This window comes from Marmota marmota, unplaced genomic scaffold (assembly GCF_001458135.2).
Source record: "Marmota marmota marmota unplaced genomic scaffold, marMar, whole genome shotgun sequence".
NCBI lineage: Eukaryota > Metazoa > Chordata > Mammalia > Rodentia > Sciuridae > Marmota > Marmota marmota.
The window spans coordinates 33,886,087-33,903,766 of NW_025999900.1; the positions used below are offsets into that span (position 1 = coordinate 33,886,087).

At 42.6% G+C, this 17,680-nt stretch overlaps 1 protein-coding gene and 1 pseudogene across 1 annotated transcript; both read left to right on the forward strand.

Annotated features, from left to right (window-relative positions):
• Positions 1-3,005: 3,005 nt before the first annotated feature.
• On the forward strand, positions 3,006-5,916 carry LOC107145301 (cathepsin G-like). Its single transcript, XM_015489193.2, has 5 exons — positions 3,006-3,154; positions 3,879-4,026; positions 4,628-4,763; positions 5,004-5,258; positions 5,666-5,916. The coding sequence occupies exons 1-5, from the start codon at positions 3,100-3,102 to the stop codon at positions 5,840-5,842; spliced, it is 771 nt and encodes a 256-aa protein (XP_015344679.1). The 5' UTR covers positions 3,006-3,099; the 3' UTR covers positions 5,843-5,916.
• Positions 5,917-6,543: 627 nt separating this feature from the next.
• On the forward strand, positions 6,544-9,359 carry LOC107143907 (annotated as a pseudogene).
• Positions 9,360-17,680: the final 8,321 nt, after the last annotated feature.

The following is a 17,680-nucleotide window of genomic DNA, read 5'->3' on the forward strand; positions in this document are numbered from 1 at the left end:
CATGCATGCAATATAACAATATAATTTAGCCAATATTACTCCCCAGGCACTTCCTCCTCTCACTTGGTCTCTTTCCTTTACTGATCTCCCTTTGATTTTTAAGAGACCCACCACCACCTCTCTTTTCTTTTTTCCTCTGACTATTGTGAATTGTGCTGCTATAAACATGGGTATGCATGTATCACTGCAGTATGATAAATTCAATTTTTAGGATAAATACCAAGGATCCTTTACTTCTTTTTTTCCTCTACAGACTGTATTTTATTCTTTTCCTTTAAATTGATGTTTTTAAAACAAAATATTTTAAAAACAAAATGTTTTGAAAGTGTTGCAAAAGTAATTCAATTAAAATTGTCCCAAATACTAAGGCACTAAAAAGCTGTTACACTATTTTCTCTTTTTCTTCATATTAATTATCATACACATAAAGAAATTTCATAGATCATGTGCTGAAGAAGGAATTAAACTCTGTGCAGCTCTAAAAATAAGTGGAAGATGATACCTATTTATGTGTTAGAAGAGAATCCTTAACCTTCATAAGATTTTCAAGTGGACCTATCACACTCCACAAAAGGTTGGGAATTGAATTCATCTTCAACTGCTATTTTTGCAAACTTATGCAGGATTATAATGATCTGTGAATATGCAGAACCTTCTGAATATCTTTTTACTTATTATAATTTGTTATATATGACAACAGAATGCATTAGTATTCATATTACATATATAGAGCACAATTTTTCATGTCTCGGATTGTACACAAAGTAGAATTACACCATTCATGTCTTCATACATGTATTTAAGTTAATGATGTCTGTCTCGTTCCACCATCTTTCCTACCCCCCTTACCCCTCCCTTCCCCTCCCTCCCCTTTGCCCTATCTAGTGTTCATCTAATCCTCCAATGCCCCACCCACACCCCATCATGAATCAACATCCTTATATCAGAGAAAACATTCGACATTTGTTTTTTGGGGATTGGCTAACTTCACTTAGCATTATATTCTCCAACTCCATCCATTTACCTGCAAATGCCATGATTTTATTCTCTTTTAATGCTGAATAATATTCCATTGTGTATATATACCACATTTTCTTTATCCATTCATCTACTGAAGAAGTGTATATATACCACATTTTCTTTATCCATTCATCTACCCAGAAGAAATCTTATAGCAGTCTTTTAGCTACTGTGATTTGTGCTGCTATAAACACTGATATGACTGCATCCCTGTAGTTTGCTGTTTTTAAGTCCTTTCGATATAAACCAAGAAGTGGGATAGCTAGGTCAAAAGGTGGGTCCATTCCCAGTTTTCCAAGGAATCTCCATACTGCTTTCCATATTGGCTGCACCAATTTGCAGTCCCACCAGCAATGTATGCATGTGCCTTTTTCCCCACATCCTCACCAACACTTATTGTTGATTGTATTCTTAATAGCTGTGATTCTGACTGGAATGAGATGAAATCTTAGAGTAATTTTGATTTGCATTTCTCTAATTGCTAGAGATGTTGAACATTTTTTCATATATTTGTTGATTAACTGTATATCACCTTCTGATGATATACAGTTCCTTGACCCATTTATTGATTGGGTCATTTTATTTTTTTAGTGTTAAGAGTTTTGAGTTCTTTATATATCCTAGAGATTAGTGCTGTCTCTGATGTGCATGAGGTAAACATTTGCTCCTATTCTGTAGGCTACTATTCACTTCATTAATTGCTTCTTTTGCTGAGAAGAAGTTTTTTAGTTTGAATCCATCCCATTTATTGATTCTTGATTTTAATTCTTGTACTATAGGAGTCTTATTAAAGAAGTAGGGGCCTAATCCAACATGATGAAGATTTGGGCCTATTTTTTCTTCTATTATATGCAAGTTTCTGGTTTAATTCCTAGGTCCTTGATTCACTTTGAGTTGAGTTTTGTGCATGGTGAGAGACAGGGGTTTAATTTCATTTTGTTGCATATGGACTTCCAATTTTCCCAGCACCATTTGTTGACCATCTAAATATTTTCAACAGTATTTAATGAACCACTGTGTAACTCTGCAATGGTTTCCTGTGCTTTTCTCCCAGTGTTGACTATTTGCTCTAATTCTTTTTTACTTATAGGCTTCATAACAATAAATGCACCTCCTTTTTGAAGCTATCACCTCGGGGGCAGAGAAAGGAAATTAGGTTAATTGGTTTCTTGTGCCATCAGTGAAATGAGATCTTAGATGTCTTCTGGCTAGCCTGACAACCCTTGAAAAATAGTCTCTGAGCCTTATCTACATGCAGAGAAACTTCAGGAACACAAAGACTTCACCTTGAGTAGGAAGTCTTCAAATGTGATGTAACTTTCACTGAGGGACTATCGGGACTCAAGTGACCTGAAAAGGTAATGATCAGTGTCAGAGCCTTGTTCTCCCCTTTTCTTTCTTCAACAGCATCCTCCACCAACTCAGGGGAGTGGCTGCCCAATCTTGAGTGACAAGGTCTACTCAAGTGGGAACAACAGGGATCTCAGCAGGGAGGCCTGGGGCCACCAGGGAAAACAGGTGAGCTTCATCTTTCCTCTTCTGACTCTTTTGACATTTTCCAGGTGTTCTCACCCATTTCTCACTATACCTCAACATCTTTTATTCACCTTATATGTGAATAAGCAATCTGGGAATTTGCACTCATTCAGAGAAATGCTGAAATTCCAAAGGACTGAATCTGGAATCCCAGAGGGATAGGAAATGGAGGAAGCAGGCAGCTGCCAGTGTCTTTGCCTTACTGGAGATATTGAGGTCTTTGGTGGATTGAGGCTTCAGGGACACATTGCTCAAAGGCCCCTCCGTGTTCCCCTGGGTCCCCATTTCTGCTATCAGCACTGACTCAGCAGTGGTGTGGGACATCAGGACGTTGGCTTGGATTATTCTCCCCTCGCCCAGCTCACTGTCAGTTGTGGGCAAACCTCCTGGGCAGCGCTGGGTGACGAAACTTACCACACCAGCAGGAGAACGGGACTGTGAATTCTTAAGCCCCCTCCCACCCCTTCCTTCCTCTCCTGAGGGCTAAAAGCCTGACCAGTGGAGGCACACACACACCAACTGACTGGACAGCCTTCAAGCAAGATGCAGCCACTCCTGCTTCTGTTGGCCTTTCTCCTCCCACCTGGGGCTGAGGCAGGTAAGTGACCCACCCCAACCTCAGAGGTCTGTCTGATCCCATCCCAGACTCTGGAACCAGCCACAATGCCTCAGCACATTCTGTTTCATTGAGCAAGGTATTTGTATTCAAATTTCCTTAGTTTCCTCATCTATAAAATGGAAATAATATTACAACAAACCTCACAGAATTGCTATGCAAGTTAAACCAGTAAATGTATATAGAAGTCTTAGAGTTGGCCTTGGCACATAGTAAGCTCTCTCTCTATATATATGCTCATGGAAATTCATTCTGTACCCCAAGTGTCAAAGCCTGAGAGACAAGGATACAGGAATAGCAGTCCCAGAAGCTCCTATGCAGGTTCTCCAACAGCAGTCCCATGTTGCCCATGAGTGGTCAGAGGGATATAGGAAGTTTCATGAGGAAGAAAGTGCCAGGGACTTCAAGGAGCTCTCATGCTCACAACAATGAATTTCCTTCATACTGAGGCTAAAGCTGGCCCTGCCTAAAGTGAACCTTGTTGTCCCCTTTGTGGGAGGAGGAGCAAACTGAGTTCTGAAGAGAAATGGGTCTCCCTGAAGCTCTCAATGCCTGGTGCCTCACAGACCCATCCTCACCAACAACTGCTCCCTGTCCTGCATTCTCTCTCCTGCCCTCCTCATCTTCCTGTCTTTCCAAAGCCATCAACCTGGGGGCCCCACTGCAGGTGCTCAAGCAGAGGTAAGTGTTGAACGCTTCCTTCCAGGGAAGATCATTGGAGGCCGAGAGGCCAGACCCCATTCCTACCCCTACATGGCATATCTTCGGGCCCAGACCTCAAGAGGTGGGCACACCTGCGGGGGGTTCCTGGTACGAGAAGACTTTGTGATGACAGCAGCTCACTGCTTGGGAAGGTGAGGAGCTCAGTTGGGGGCAGTGGGGAGTGGGCAGAAGACCTCCTTTGATGAACCGTCTGAAAGTAACATTGTAGTAATGAAAGATAAAAAACAGGACCAGGCAGGACTGGGGAGGGGAGCACAGCAGAGGTAACAGGCCAGTGTAAACATGACCACAAAGAACAAGAGTAGGAGATGGAAAACACAAATTGGGTCTCGAAATGTGAACTCCAGGGGCCTGGTTGTGGCTCAGTGTTAGAACGCTTGTCTAGAATGTGAGGCACTGGGTTGGATTCTCAGCACCGCATATAAATAGGTAAAATAAAGGTTCATTGATTCAGTAGATCAAGGATGGCAGCTAAATCAGAGCTTTAAAAAAAATGTGAACTCAAGCTATTTCTCAACTTAATCTGGAAGAGCAAATCTTAAGGTCACAGTCCCCTGCCATCCCCAGTTCTGGGGTGCTGATAAACAGAGGGCAGGGCTCCCCTCCAGTCCCCTACCCCATCCCCTCCACTGCAGGCTTGCCCTGCCCTAGGTGGCCCATCTGTACTGCAGAGCTGCTGGACCCAAGTTTCTGCTGCTCATACCTACCTCTAGGCCAACTTTCCTTTAACAGTGTTATAAATGTCACTCTGGGGGCCCACAACATCCAGAGGCAGGAAAGGACCCAGCAACACATCACTGTGCGCAGAACCATCCCCCACCCTGAATACAATCCAGAGAACATCCAGAATGACATCATGTTACTGCAGGTACTGCCTGCCTGGCCCTGAACACCTCCACCCTAGCCAGTGACCTTCCAATGTCATAGTGGTTTGCTGTGTTCTGGGACCATGGAAGAAGAAGCCAGAGCAGGGCTGGGGGGAATCAGGGCAGGGATCCCAGGCAGGGCTGGGGGGAGTGGGGCAGGGATGGGGCAAGTACCGTCCCAGCAGTCCCTAAGCTTTGGTTAGGGTCCAGCTGAGCAGGAATGCCCATACTCTCTCCGGCAGCTGAGCAGCAGAATCAGGAAGAATGGAGCGGTGAGGCCCGTGGCTCTTCCTCAAGCCAGGAATGTGCTGAGGCCTGGGGCCTTGTGCACAGTAACTGGCTGGGGCCTGGTCAACCAGAACACATTAGCAAGCCGACTCCAGGAGGTGCAGCTGAGAGTGCAGAGCGGTCAGGTGTGCAGCCAACGCTTTGCTTTCTACACTGAAAACACCCAGATTTGTGTGGGGAACCCTCGGAAGAGGAAGAACGCCTTCAGGGTAAGAGCATGGACAACTGCCAACGTTTTGTGGAAAAGACTCCATCCTCAAAGCCCCAGCCCTGGGGGGGGGGGAAGGCGGGGGCCAGACCAGGATTGGGTGGAGATTTTTTCCCTCATCAATCCAGTCCCGAAAGATAAGGGTGGAAGACCCACAACACTTACACAGGCAGCATTCCCCTGGGAAGGAAAGAGTAGCTAGACTCAAATTGAGCTGGAAGAGCAGCGTTGACTGTGTTGAAGCCTAGCAGCTAAACGTCCAGAGTCTTGACTCCTGCACCTCAAAGCCCCATTTCACACACACAAGCAACTAAAGGAACCCTACCCTGCCTTCTCTGAGAGCTATGGCTTTAGGGCAGCAGGAGCAAGGAGGCCTGGCTTAATGTCCTTTCCACTCTATGTCCACAGGGAGACTCTGGTGGCCCCCTAGTATGCAACAATGTCGCCCACGGCATTGTTTCCTACGGAGAAAGGAATGGGACCCCTCCTGCAGTCTTCACCAGGATCTTAAGCTACCTGCCCTGGATAAGGAGAACAATGAGACGCTTCGAATGGCAGGATCAGACTGAGATGCCCCATGACTGACTCTTTTTCTTTGGGGCACAGGCCAGCTCCAATGGATTGCCAGAGCTTTAATAAATAACAGTTTGGAGTGTAAATATTTTTTCAGTAAACATCATTTAGTACTGTCTTAGTCTGTTTGAACAGCTACAACAAAATTCCACCTACCAGGTGGCTTATAAAAGCAGACATTTATTTCTTACAATTCTGGAAGCTGAGAAGTCTATGACCAAGGTGCCAGCAGATTTGGGTCTGGTGAGAGCCGCTTCCTGGTTCATACAGTCATCCTCTTGAGTCAGGGATCCCGGGCAGTAGCACTGGATATGGCCATCTGCACCTCCTCTAATCCTGGGGCAAGATGAAGGGCTAAACATCTGTGAGGAGTGTATCTTCACTTCAGGTGCCCAGCCAGAGCAGGTGAGGCTTGGGGGTTTAGATCCTGCCCTCCTGTGGCTTTCTATAGCCAGGGATTGAGCTATACTATCCTTGTCCACCGAGGACAGTTCTAGGCCTCTGAGTGACCTGGAATTCAAGAGAGGCATTTCCATCTTCCTGCTTGTGAGGACCCTGGGCTTAGTGTTCCCTGAACATGATTATGTTTAGAACCTAGGAGACCAGCTTGAGTTATTTCCATTTTTCTAAAATATTTTCACTGTTTTTAAAGTAGTGATCAATCCTAATGGTGTTCTAAGCAGGAATAGCACTCTCCAAAATGGTTTGGAAGAATGCTGTACATCACAGTACTGGTCCATAATGTATCTGTGGGCCCTGGTGAAGGTACTGTTGAAACAGCGCTGCAACAAGAGAAGAATGAAGATGTGTCCTAATCACTCTGGGAGGCGTGCTACCTAAGTGTTGACTCCAAACCCCCTTCATTTGACTGACTGTATAAACATTGAGAGTTTTATTGTCTTTTCTTGATAATCTTCTTGATGACTCTCCTATTCTGTGGCACCTGAAGGAGATAAATGACCATCCACACCCCCAGAAGCTATGGGTGCTCCACAGTGCCCTGGTCAGGCTAGCTCTAAGGGCCATCCTTGCTTCACTTTATTCCTAGAAGTTTTATTCCTAGAAGAAGCTTTATCACTGGATAGAGTGTGCAGAAATTCTAGAATCCTACTTTCAAAGATACCTGATGGGTCACACCTCTGTCATCTTGAAAGTAACTTACTTATTGGGAAGACATAGGACACTGGTGGGTGGGGAATTGCTGAATATTAGGGCTATAAACTTCCATCCTCCAAATCTAAAAGTGGACAGCTTTTGTCATCTGGATTAAAATTGGAAGAAGTATCTTCTACTCCAAATCCTAGATGTGGCCCTTATCTTGTCCCCATTCAGATGAGCTGTTCAGCTCCACAAGGACAGTTACCCAGAGAGTAATGGAGCCAACAGAGTTTGGCCTCAGTGCTGCTTTACAGCAATGAAGACGAGCTCCCAGAGGATGCTCTCCACTCAGCCCTTTCTCCATCTCCTTCTGCTCTCCTATCCTTTGTACTCTTCCCTCTTTACCTTGATGGCTCAGCACCTTAGGAAGATGAGCCTGTGCTGTGATCAGGGTCTATTAGCAGTTCTCCTACCCACCTGCTGGACACAGCACATTTGAAGACTATTCATTGTGCATCAAACAAGCTTTTGTGAAGTATTTATTATGTACCTGACTCAGATGTGGGCACAGGAAGAAGCCCCAAGTTTATATGACATTTAGTTCTTCGAAAGCAGCCCAATGCTGGAAGTGTGCCATTCATAAGGTGTTTGAGAAGCACCTGGAAGAGAAGCAACCGTGTTTGGACAGAGAGTGTATTCCAGGTCTTCTGGATGGTCTAGGGGGTTCAGATCCTTTTCCTTTAACATATTTATGAAGCTTATTTAATTTAAAAACAGAGTTGAGCTTTCTCATCTCTTCAAAAATAAATTGATAACTAGGGAAAGAGTTGGGTCCAGATTCAAGCCCACCATGCTACCCACAGAAACTAGGACCCCTTCTCAGCCTGTGGTATTCTGTACAAGGGGTTTTCTTCCCAAACATGTCCAAGTTCACAGACGATCACAGCACGACCACCCTGTCTTACAGCCACTGGGCTTGCCATCTGGTTTCTATGAACAGACATCCAGGACAAATTTTCTCTTTCAGAGGAAATCAAATGGGACAGAGAGGTGAAACCCCACTCCAGTCCCTACATGCCATTCATAAGATTCTATGAAATCAAACTAGTCAGGAAATACTGTGGGGGTTTCCTGATGCAAAACAACTTTGTGATGTCAGCAGCTCACTGTTACAGAAGGTGAGAAATACCTGGGTCTTTGTTGTCCTGGGACTAACCAAGGGACCATAGCTCATGAAAATCCCTAAGATATAGGACCAAGGGCTAATGAGGAACCACCTGAGATTCCCTAAGCTGGTCCACAGGATTGAAGAGTGCAGGAGAGCAGGCTGAGCAGCAAGGAGGCTGCCAAAAACCCAGCCTTGGCTCACTGCAAAGAAAAGCAACACAGTCAACATTTGGACAAAGGTGGGACATAGTTTTGCCCAACCCTTCCTAACAATTTGACTCAGCTATTTCTCTGCCTTAGGCTGAGACCTCAGCTTGCCTTTCAAAGACTGAGTTATGACTCCAATGACTAGCCTTATCCATCTTTACTTTATAGCAAAATTAATGTCACCTTGGATGCTCACAATATTAAGAAAAAGGAAAACACCCAACAAGTCATTCCTGTTCTAAAAGCCATCCCTCACCAAGAATATAATAATAAAACAGTGGTCAATGATATCATGCTCCTAAATGTAACATCTTGCTGACTTCTGGTCTACCTGCACAAGTCTCTGGGGATCATTCAGCTCGTGCAGTCTCAGTCCCCTCCTCCCCTCTCAGTAGATGATCAGCTAGTCCCAGTGCAATAGAAGAAGGTTTGGGAAGCCTTCTAGGCAGTGGAAATACAGACATCCTCATCCCTGGTCTAAGCCTCCCTGAGAGGATGGCACCTCAATTGCCATCCCTCTCCTAGAAAGGAGACTGACATACAAGGCTCAACTCAACACAGTGGTGAAGAATATTGCCCTCCTGAAGAGCTAGGACTGGGTGAGATCTGGGCAGGTGTGCAGTGTGGCAGCCTGGGGGAAACTGGCTGATGGCAAAAATCCTGACACACTCCAAGAGGTGGACCTGGAAATACAGAATAAGCAGAAATACAGGAACATCTTCCCGTTCTACAACAGTCCACCCAGCTATGTGTGGGGAGCCCTAAGGACAAGAAGGCTACTGATAGAGTAAGGACACAGCCACCCCTTTGAATTTTTGCCCAGGGACAGAGTAATACTGAGGACAGATGATTGAGCTGGTCTGGGTTGAGCTAGGAAGAGGATGCAGCTAGGCCGATGGCTAAGGCACGGCCATAATTGAGGAAAGATAATAGAAAATGAGCCTGAAAGGGGGTAAACCAGAGGGGCCTATGCTAAGACTTCTCCCTTTTCTATCTACAAGGAGACTCTGGGGTACCCTTCATGTGCGACAATGTGGCCCAGAGCATTGTCAGCTAACAACATACTACTGGGAAACTTCCTTGGGTCTTCACCAGGATCTCAAGCTTCATGGCTTGGATTCAGACAGTAATGAACTCTTCAGACATAGCTATATGACAGGCCCTGTGTCCTGGGATAGTGTCTTCACTTTGTGGAGGACAACTATCTGACTCTTAATAAAGACTATCTCCTGGTAGAGAGGAGCTGATTTCTCTTTCTTCCTTGAATATATTCTTCAACACCTTCTATGGCCATCCCTCTCTACCCTCTTCTCCTCCTGGTTACCCACTTCTAAACATTTCCAATGCACTGACCCAGTCCTGTCAGCATCTGTTTAGGTCAGGTACAGTCTCTGACCAGTGGAAAAAGAGCTTTCTCCCCTGAGAAGCAATGGAGCTCATTTCAAGGGAATTTCAAAGATATTCCTTTCTCTTTCCTGAATCCAGGCCAGCCACAAAAAAAAGAAAAGCACCTGAGATCCCACTCCAGCATCAAAGACTTGGTTGGTTCCAGGAGACTCATTTCCCTCCACCCCCACCTCCAGGCTCCTCCCTGGCCTCCCTATAGCCACAGCTCCAACAGTCTCCACTCTGAACCACTGTCCCAACTGGAATCTGTCAGTTCCCATCAGCTTATCATAGTGATCAAGATAAATCAGGCTATATGTGCTACTCCCCACCCCAGAGCACAGCCTATGAGAATATGATAGAAAGGCTATGTTCACAGGCCTGTCCACACACCTCCCACCTGAATGGGGCAAGTTCAGCCTTTATCTTCCAGCCCAGCACAACCCACAGTCTTGGGTGCAGATTCAGCACCAACCTGGAAAATTGCCCACTTAGCCACCTAAGCACCTTCCAGACTGCCCCATTTCCTGAGGGTATTCAGGGACCTGTGTGCCACAGTTGCAGTGACCTCAGAGGTGAGGTGAAGGGTGGACAGCAGGACATCACAGTCTGCTCCCAAACCAGAAAAGGTGATGAGGGGGGCTTCTGTGCCTTCATAAAAATGACTGATTTGTAATCTACCCACCAAATAAATGTTTTACTAGCAACTACTCTACTGGACACGGTTTTCCAGTATGTTCTCTCCTCCCTCAGATCTAGTTTGTTCTTGGTATGTTTTGTTTCATTCATTGAAACAAAATTTCCAAATTTTCCATTTTGTTTTGTTATATCTTTTTGTAGAAATTCTCATTTGAATCATGTATAATTTTTACAATTTCACTGAATTGTCTATCTGTACTCTTTTATATCTCACTGAGTTACTTTTTTAAAATTTTTTATTTGTTTTAATTAGTTATACATGACAGTACAATAACCTTGACATATCATACATTTGAATCAGATGGGACATAATTTCTCATTTTTCAATAATAATAATGTCTATTTCATTCTACTATCCTTCCTATCCCCCCATCCCCTCCCCTCCCCTCCCATTACTTCTCTCTACCTAATCTAAGGTGACGCTATTCTTTTTTTTTTTCCTCTCACATCTTCATACATGTATTTTGTATAACGATGAGGGTCTCCTTCCACCATCCATGCAATTTCCCTTCTCCCTCCCTTTCCCTCCCACCTCTCTTCTCTATCTAGAGGTAATCTTCTTCCCATACTCTTCCTCCCTACCCCATTTTGAGTCACCCCCCTTATATCAGAGAAGACATTTGGCATTTGTTTTTTGGGGATTGGCTAACTTCACTTAGCATAATCTGCTCTAATGTCATCCATTTCCCTGCAAATGCCATAATCTTGTTATTTTTTAGTGCTGAGTAATATTCCATTGTGTATAAATGCCATATTTTTTTATCCATTCATCCATTGAAGGGCATCTAGGTTGGCTCCAAAGTCTAGCTATTGTGAATTGTGCTGCTATAAACATTGATGTGGCTGTGTCCCAGTAGTATGCTGTGTTTAGGTCCTTTGGGTACAGACTGAGAAGAGGAATAGCTGGGTCAAATGGTGGTTCCATTCCCAGCTTTCCAAGGAATCTCCATACTGCTTTCCAAATTGGCTGCACCAATTTGCAGTCCCACCAGCAATGTATGAGTGTACCTTTTTCCCCGCATCCTCTCCAGCACTTGTTGTTGTTTGACTTCATAATAGCTGCCATTCTTACTGGAATGAGATGGTATCTTAGAGCAGTTTTAATTTGCATTTCTCTGATTGCTAGAGATGATGAGCATTTTTTCATATATTTGTTGATTGATTGTGTATCTTCTTCTGAGAAGTGTCTATTCAGGTCCTTGGCCCATTTATTGATTGGGTTATTTGTGGGGTTTTTTTGGTGTTTAGCTTTTTGAATTCTTTGTATACCCTATAAATTAGAGCTCTATCTGATGTGTGAGGGGTAAAAATTTGTCCCCAGATTGTAGGATCCCTATTCACCTCACATATTATTTCTTTTGCTGAGAAAAAAAAACTTTTTAGTTTGAATTCAACTGAGTTACTTTACTTTGGATGCTTTTTCAGGCATTTCATAAATTTCCTTTCTTTGGGGTTGTGGTGAGCCGCTTCTGCCGTTTATGCAAATTATGGTCGCCATTACAAGATGGCGCTGGCTCCGCTGTGGTCTGTGACAAACAACTCCTTATTTGGGAGAGTTGGCGCATGACTTTTCATCACCCAATGAGAAAGCTCCACGTGGCTGCTTTGCATTGGGGCTTGAGATGCTATATTAAGGCTGGGAGGGGCATCCGAGAGAGAGAAGAAGAACTATCAAGGGCCTGAAATAAACTACTGAAAGAAGATTCCTGAGTGTTGCGTCTTCCTTGCGGGCAAGAAGTCGCGACATGGGGTCTTGCTAGAGAATATTGAGTTCCTTTGGATGGGCCATGTTACCTTGCTCTTTCATGTTTCTTACGTCCCTGTGTTGATATTTGCACAACCAGTGGAAATATAGTGGGCCAAAAATTTTAACAGACGGTTCACAAAAGAAGGTGTACAAATGGCTGAAAAGCACAAGAGAAGATGTTCAACATCATCAGTGATCAGGGACATGCAATTTAGTACCTATGACAATTCTACTTACACCTAATACAATGTTTAAGTTTAAAAGATTATAAAGAATGTGGAACAACTTGGAGAAATTCAATTAACTTTTGACAAACATGCCAAAAAAAATAGAAACAATTGAGTTTGCCTCTGGGCAATGAAACCAAGAATACTGAGTGATTGAGTTATTGCTTTAAAACCATCTTCTCTAGTGTGTGTCTCTGTGTACACAGATGCTTGCATCATGCTCATGTGTTTCTATAAATAAATATTGCCATGCTAGATTTTTTAACAAAAGGAAAAGATACATTCATATCCATATAGTTTGGCAAATTTTATTCTCTTATCAGAACCAATAGATAACACTGATAAAGTTGCTGACAACTATAAAGAATGTAGAACTTGTTTCTAAATCACAGTTGGGAAAAATAAGAAAAATAACCAAGAGTAGGAGTAAATCCTGTTCTGAGGAGATCAGCAGCCCAAAACCCTGCTGAGCACAGCCACATCAAATGCAAAGCCACAGATCCCTGCCCCCCAGCCCTTTCCATCACACCCCTATATAGGAGGGCAGCCCCCTTTTCCAAGCCAGCTGGTTCCTATGTGTAATGGATGAGGGGAATGACGCCTACTGTCCTCACCTAAGCACATCTACTTTCTCAACACTCATTCTTTCTCCTGCAGTCCCATCCTTCTGCTCTAAGCCTCTATATTGCTGCCTTTGCTGTTCAGTTCTGCTCCTGAAGGCCCCTCTACCTATGTACGTCCTGGACAATCACACAAGGAGCAACAAATAGTCCCATGGGAGATGTCTAATATACTTAAGACCCACACAACAAGTGTAAGTCTTTGTCCCAGTACACATGCTTTTCTCCAACCCTCCATGCCACAGCCCCAGCAGGACTACATTGTGAGTTTGGAGGGACAACCACACTTCCCTAAATCAAACCTGGCTCATTAAATACCAGGTCCCTCCCTGTTTGATCCCTACCACAGTCTTTCACATGAAAACAGGGAATCTTCAAGGGAAGAATCTATAAATGCCTAAATTTAGTGCTTAGCTCTGAAGGGCTCTGTACAATATAGATGCTCAGTAGATTTTTGCATCAGAGTAAATGACCCCTCAATCCTACAGTCACTCAGATTATAGTATGAGCTAGAAGAAAATGTGCTTTCCATGAAGTTTACTATGCCAGAAACTCTCAAACCTGGGTCACTTATGCTACTCTTTCTTCTCTGCATAACTGAAAAATGACACTTAAGAGCTCCTGAACACTAAAAATTTATACACTGAAAATTTATTTTGTGTGCATAAGATTTGAAGAAGTATATATTATGTGAATTTCACCATGTAAGGACTGTAATGTCTTGAAGATTCAAGCTTCATAAAAATATTACCTAACCAACAAGTTTGAGTTGGACATCTTTTCATTTAACTATATTTATTTATAGAAGCAGAAATGGCCAAATGGTCCAAGTCAATATTTACAAAGAATATAAAGATGTGTACATCCTATGATATAATAATTGCCTTTGTAGAAAGGTATGCTAAAGGGAGAAACTGGGAGTGAAATTGGTACTTAGGCTAGATAAGCCCTCCTCAACTCTTAACACATAAAAATTACTTTTGAAAATATAAGTAATGAAAGGTGATCTGGCAAAAAAAAATAGAATAAGCACCAGCATGAAACAAAAATAATAGAATCACAAAAGTGTGGACTGAAGATATAGGCTTGCTGGGCTCTGATACCAGAAACGACAGAGGTCACCAGAAGTTCAGATTGTGTGATGCTTCCACATCCAGTCACAGTGGTGGTGATGTTGTTTATAAAATCTACTTGGGAAAAATTGTGACAATCTTATCCATAATAGTGAAAAACTGGAAACATTCCAAATTCCTATCCACAGCAGAATGAATAAGAAGTTGTGACATGTTCAAAGAAAACTACAAAGTAACATATAAGAAGAAACTACTAGAACACACAACAGCATTAATGAATGTCACAAATATTATGCCAAGTAAAAAAGGCCAGAAATAATACTATTTGTGCTGTATGATTTCTTTTACATTAAGGTGGATAACTATTAACATTCTGATCTCTGGGGTGTTCTAGACTGAGAACATTCTGTCCTAAGCTTGTCAGTAGTTACATGGGTGCATGATTATGCACAAAATTATCTAACCACAACCTCAAGATTAGTGCATTTTACATCTTATATATACAACACCTTCCCAAAAAATGTAGCTAATGTTCAGAGCTGCAGGCAACACTGAATTTCAGCCTGGACCTGAAAGAGGTGAAGAGAGGAAGCAAGGGCAGCCAGGTAATTGGCCTGGACCAAACTGCCTGCTGACCAAGGAACTGAATATGGGATATCCTTGAGAACCACAACACTAAGCAACTTGTAAGCTTTTGGTGATGAACAGGGGATGGTATTGATTAGTGAAAGGCAGCCACAATACTTCCACATTAGGAGACACAAACAATAAAAAAAAGTGTTGGAGAGAAATCTATAGCAATGCACAATTGAGTTGAGCTTGCAAACTAAAATTTCAAACACATGAGGAAAACTAACACTATATAAACCAACATGCAGCAAACACACACCAAGAAAGATATGTGTGGGAAGCAGGTGAGGTCCATAGAAGGAACAAAATAATAAGTTATCCTGAAAGTGATTTGTAATTGTATAATTAAAGGTTTCAAAGAGATAGAAGAAAAATATCCATAACATAAGAATAAGAAAACATGAAATAAAATAGGTGCATATAATTCAAACAATTTCACTTTAAATATGAACACAAATGTATGTATAGACCTTCAGGCAGGCAAGAATTTTATTAAGTAAGACACAAAAACTAGTGATCATCAGGAAGATAACTTAAAATTAGAACTTTTGTTCAGAGGGAAAGTAGTCCAATGGTAAAGCACTTAGTACCTAGTTTTTATGAGGCCCTGGGTTCAATCCCCTACGCCACCAAAAAAAAAAGAAAAAAGAAAAATGAAAAGAAAGAAAGAAAACTTTTATTAATCAAGAGAATTTAATGGAAAACAACAAAATGAGAGAAAACATTTGCAACATATATATTTGAAACAAAGATTCATATTCCACTAGGCACCCTGGTGCACTCCTATAATCTAGCAACTTGGGAGGTTCAGGAGAGAATCACAAGTTCCAAGCAGCCTCAAAACTTAGTGAGATTCTGTCTCAAAAACTTAAAAAAAAAAAAAACTGGAGAAGTAACTGAGTGGTAAAATGCCCTGGGTTCAATCCCCAACACATATACACACACATACACACACACACACACACACACATACACACACACACACAACACACAAAGGGCTGGTGTTGTGGCTCAATGGTAGAGCACTTGCCTTGCACGCATGAGGCACTGGGTTCGATCCCAGCACCACCAAAAAAAAAAAAAAACTAAGTAAACAAAATAAAGGTATTGTGTCCATCCACAAAAATATTTTTGAAAAAATAAATATATATTTTTTAAAAAGATCCATAACACAAATTTTAAAAAGAACTACAAATCAGTAAGAAAAACACAGACAACACAATTTTTTAAATTAGCAGACTCTTAAACTCATGCTGAGCAAAATAAGATATTGAAATACCCAAAAAGTCTATGAAACATTTTAATAGTATTTTAAAGAGTGAAAATTTACAACTACAATAAGATACCACTACAGGGCTGGGGTTATGACTCAGTGGCAGAGTGCTTGCCTAGCACATTTGAGGCACTGACTTTGATCATCAGCACCACATTAAAAATAAATAAATAAAGATATTATGTCCTTCTATAACTAGAAATATTTTTTAAAAATACCACTAAGCGGCTGGGATTGTGGCTCAGGGGTAGAGTGCTCGCCTAGCACATGTGAGGCCCTGGGTTCGATCCTCAGCACCACATAAAAATAAATAAAATAAAGATATTGTTTCCAACTACAACTAAAAAAATAAATATTTAAAATATATATTTAAAAAAAAAATACCACTACAGGGCTAGGATTGTAACTCAGTGGTAAAGCGCTTGCCTCGAACTCTTGAGGCCCTGGGTTCAATCCTTGGCACCACATAAAAATAAATAAATAAAAATAAATATATTGTATCCATCTACACTAAAAAAAGTTTTTTTTAAATACCACTACATACCAGAGTGCCTAACAAGAAATGTTCTGACATTACTGAGTATACTGACAAAGCCAAAACTTTCATACACTACTGACAGGACTGGTCAATCACACTGACAAATGTTTTATTTGATGTATGTTTACAATGAGCATGGCAATTTCATTTCTACATATGCATGTAAGAGAAATGCATAAATAAGTGTACAAAGATATAAATTTAAAAGATCACAGCAGATTTATGCTGAACTAGCAAAAAGGAAATATAACACAAATTTCAATATTCTGTAAATGAATATGTAAATTATAGTATAATTATTTAACAGAACACTATTTGTTAATGAGAATGAAATAATGCCATTCCATACAAACACATGGATGAATCTTTACAGTAATAATTTTGAACGAAAGAAGCTAGACACATAAGATTACATACTGAATAATTCCATTTATATAAAATTGGAATAAATCGGCAAAGTTACTCTAAAGTGGTGGAAGTCAGAGAAGTTACACATGGGGGAGGAAGCCTGAAAGGAACACAGAAGGCTTCTGAAGTGCTGACATTGGTCCATCATCTGGTACAGATTCTGGTTTCATGTGAGTGTCACTTTGTGATAATGTGTTGGGCATATACTTAAGATTTGTACAGTTCAGTATGTTTGTGTCACTCTTCAATAAATAATTTAATTGAAAGACATCTGAGAGAGCTTCCAATCACTCCTGCAAGGTAGGTGGGCCTGCGACCCACCTGCAGAAGAGGAGCAGCGGCCTGCTGAGAGGCAGAGCCGCCCCCTCCCCCTGCACCGGCAAGGTAGACGGAACTGTGACCACCCACAGAGCAGGCCCAGCGGCCTGCTGAGGGGCAGAGCCGCCCCCCACCCCCCGCGCCTGCCAGGTAGGCGGAACTGTGACCACGGACAGAAAAGGCCCAGTGGCCCGCAGCGGGACAGAGCTTCCAATCACTCCTGCAAGGTAGGCGGGCCTGCGACCCACCGGCAGAAGAGGAGCAGCGGCCTGCTGAGAGGGGGTGTCGCCCCCTCCCCCTGTGCTGGCAAGGTAGACGGAACTGTGACCACCATCAGAACAGGCCAGACCTGTAACCGACAGACAGAACAGGCCCAGTGGCCTGAGGAAGGGTAGAGCCGCCCCGCCCCCCGTGCCTGCAAGGTAGGCGGACCTGCGACCCACTGGCAGAACAGCCCCA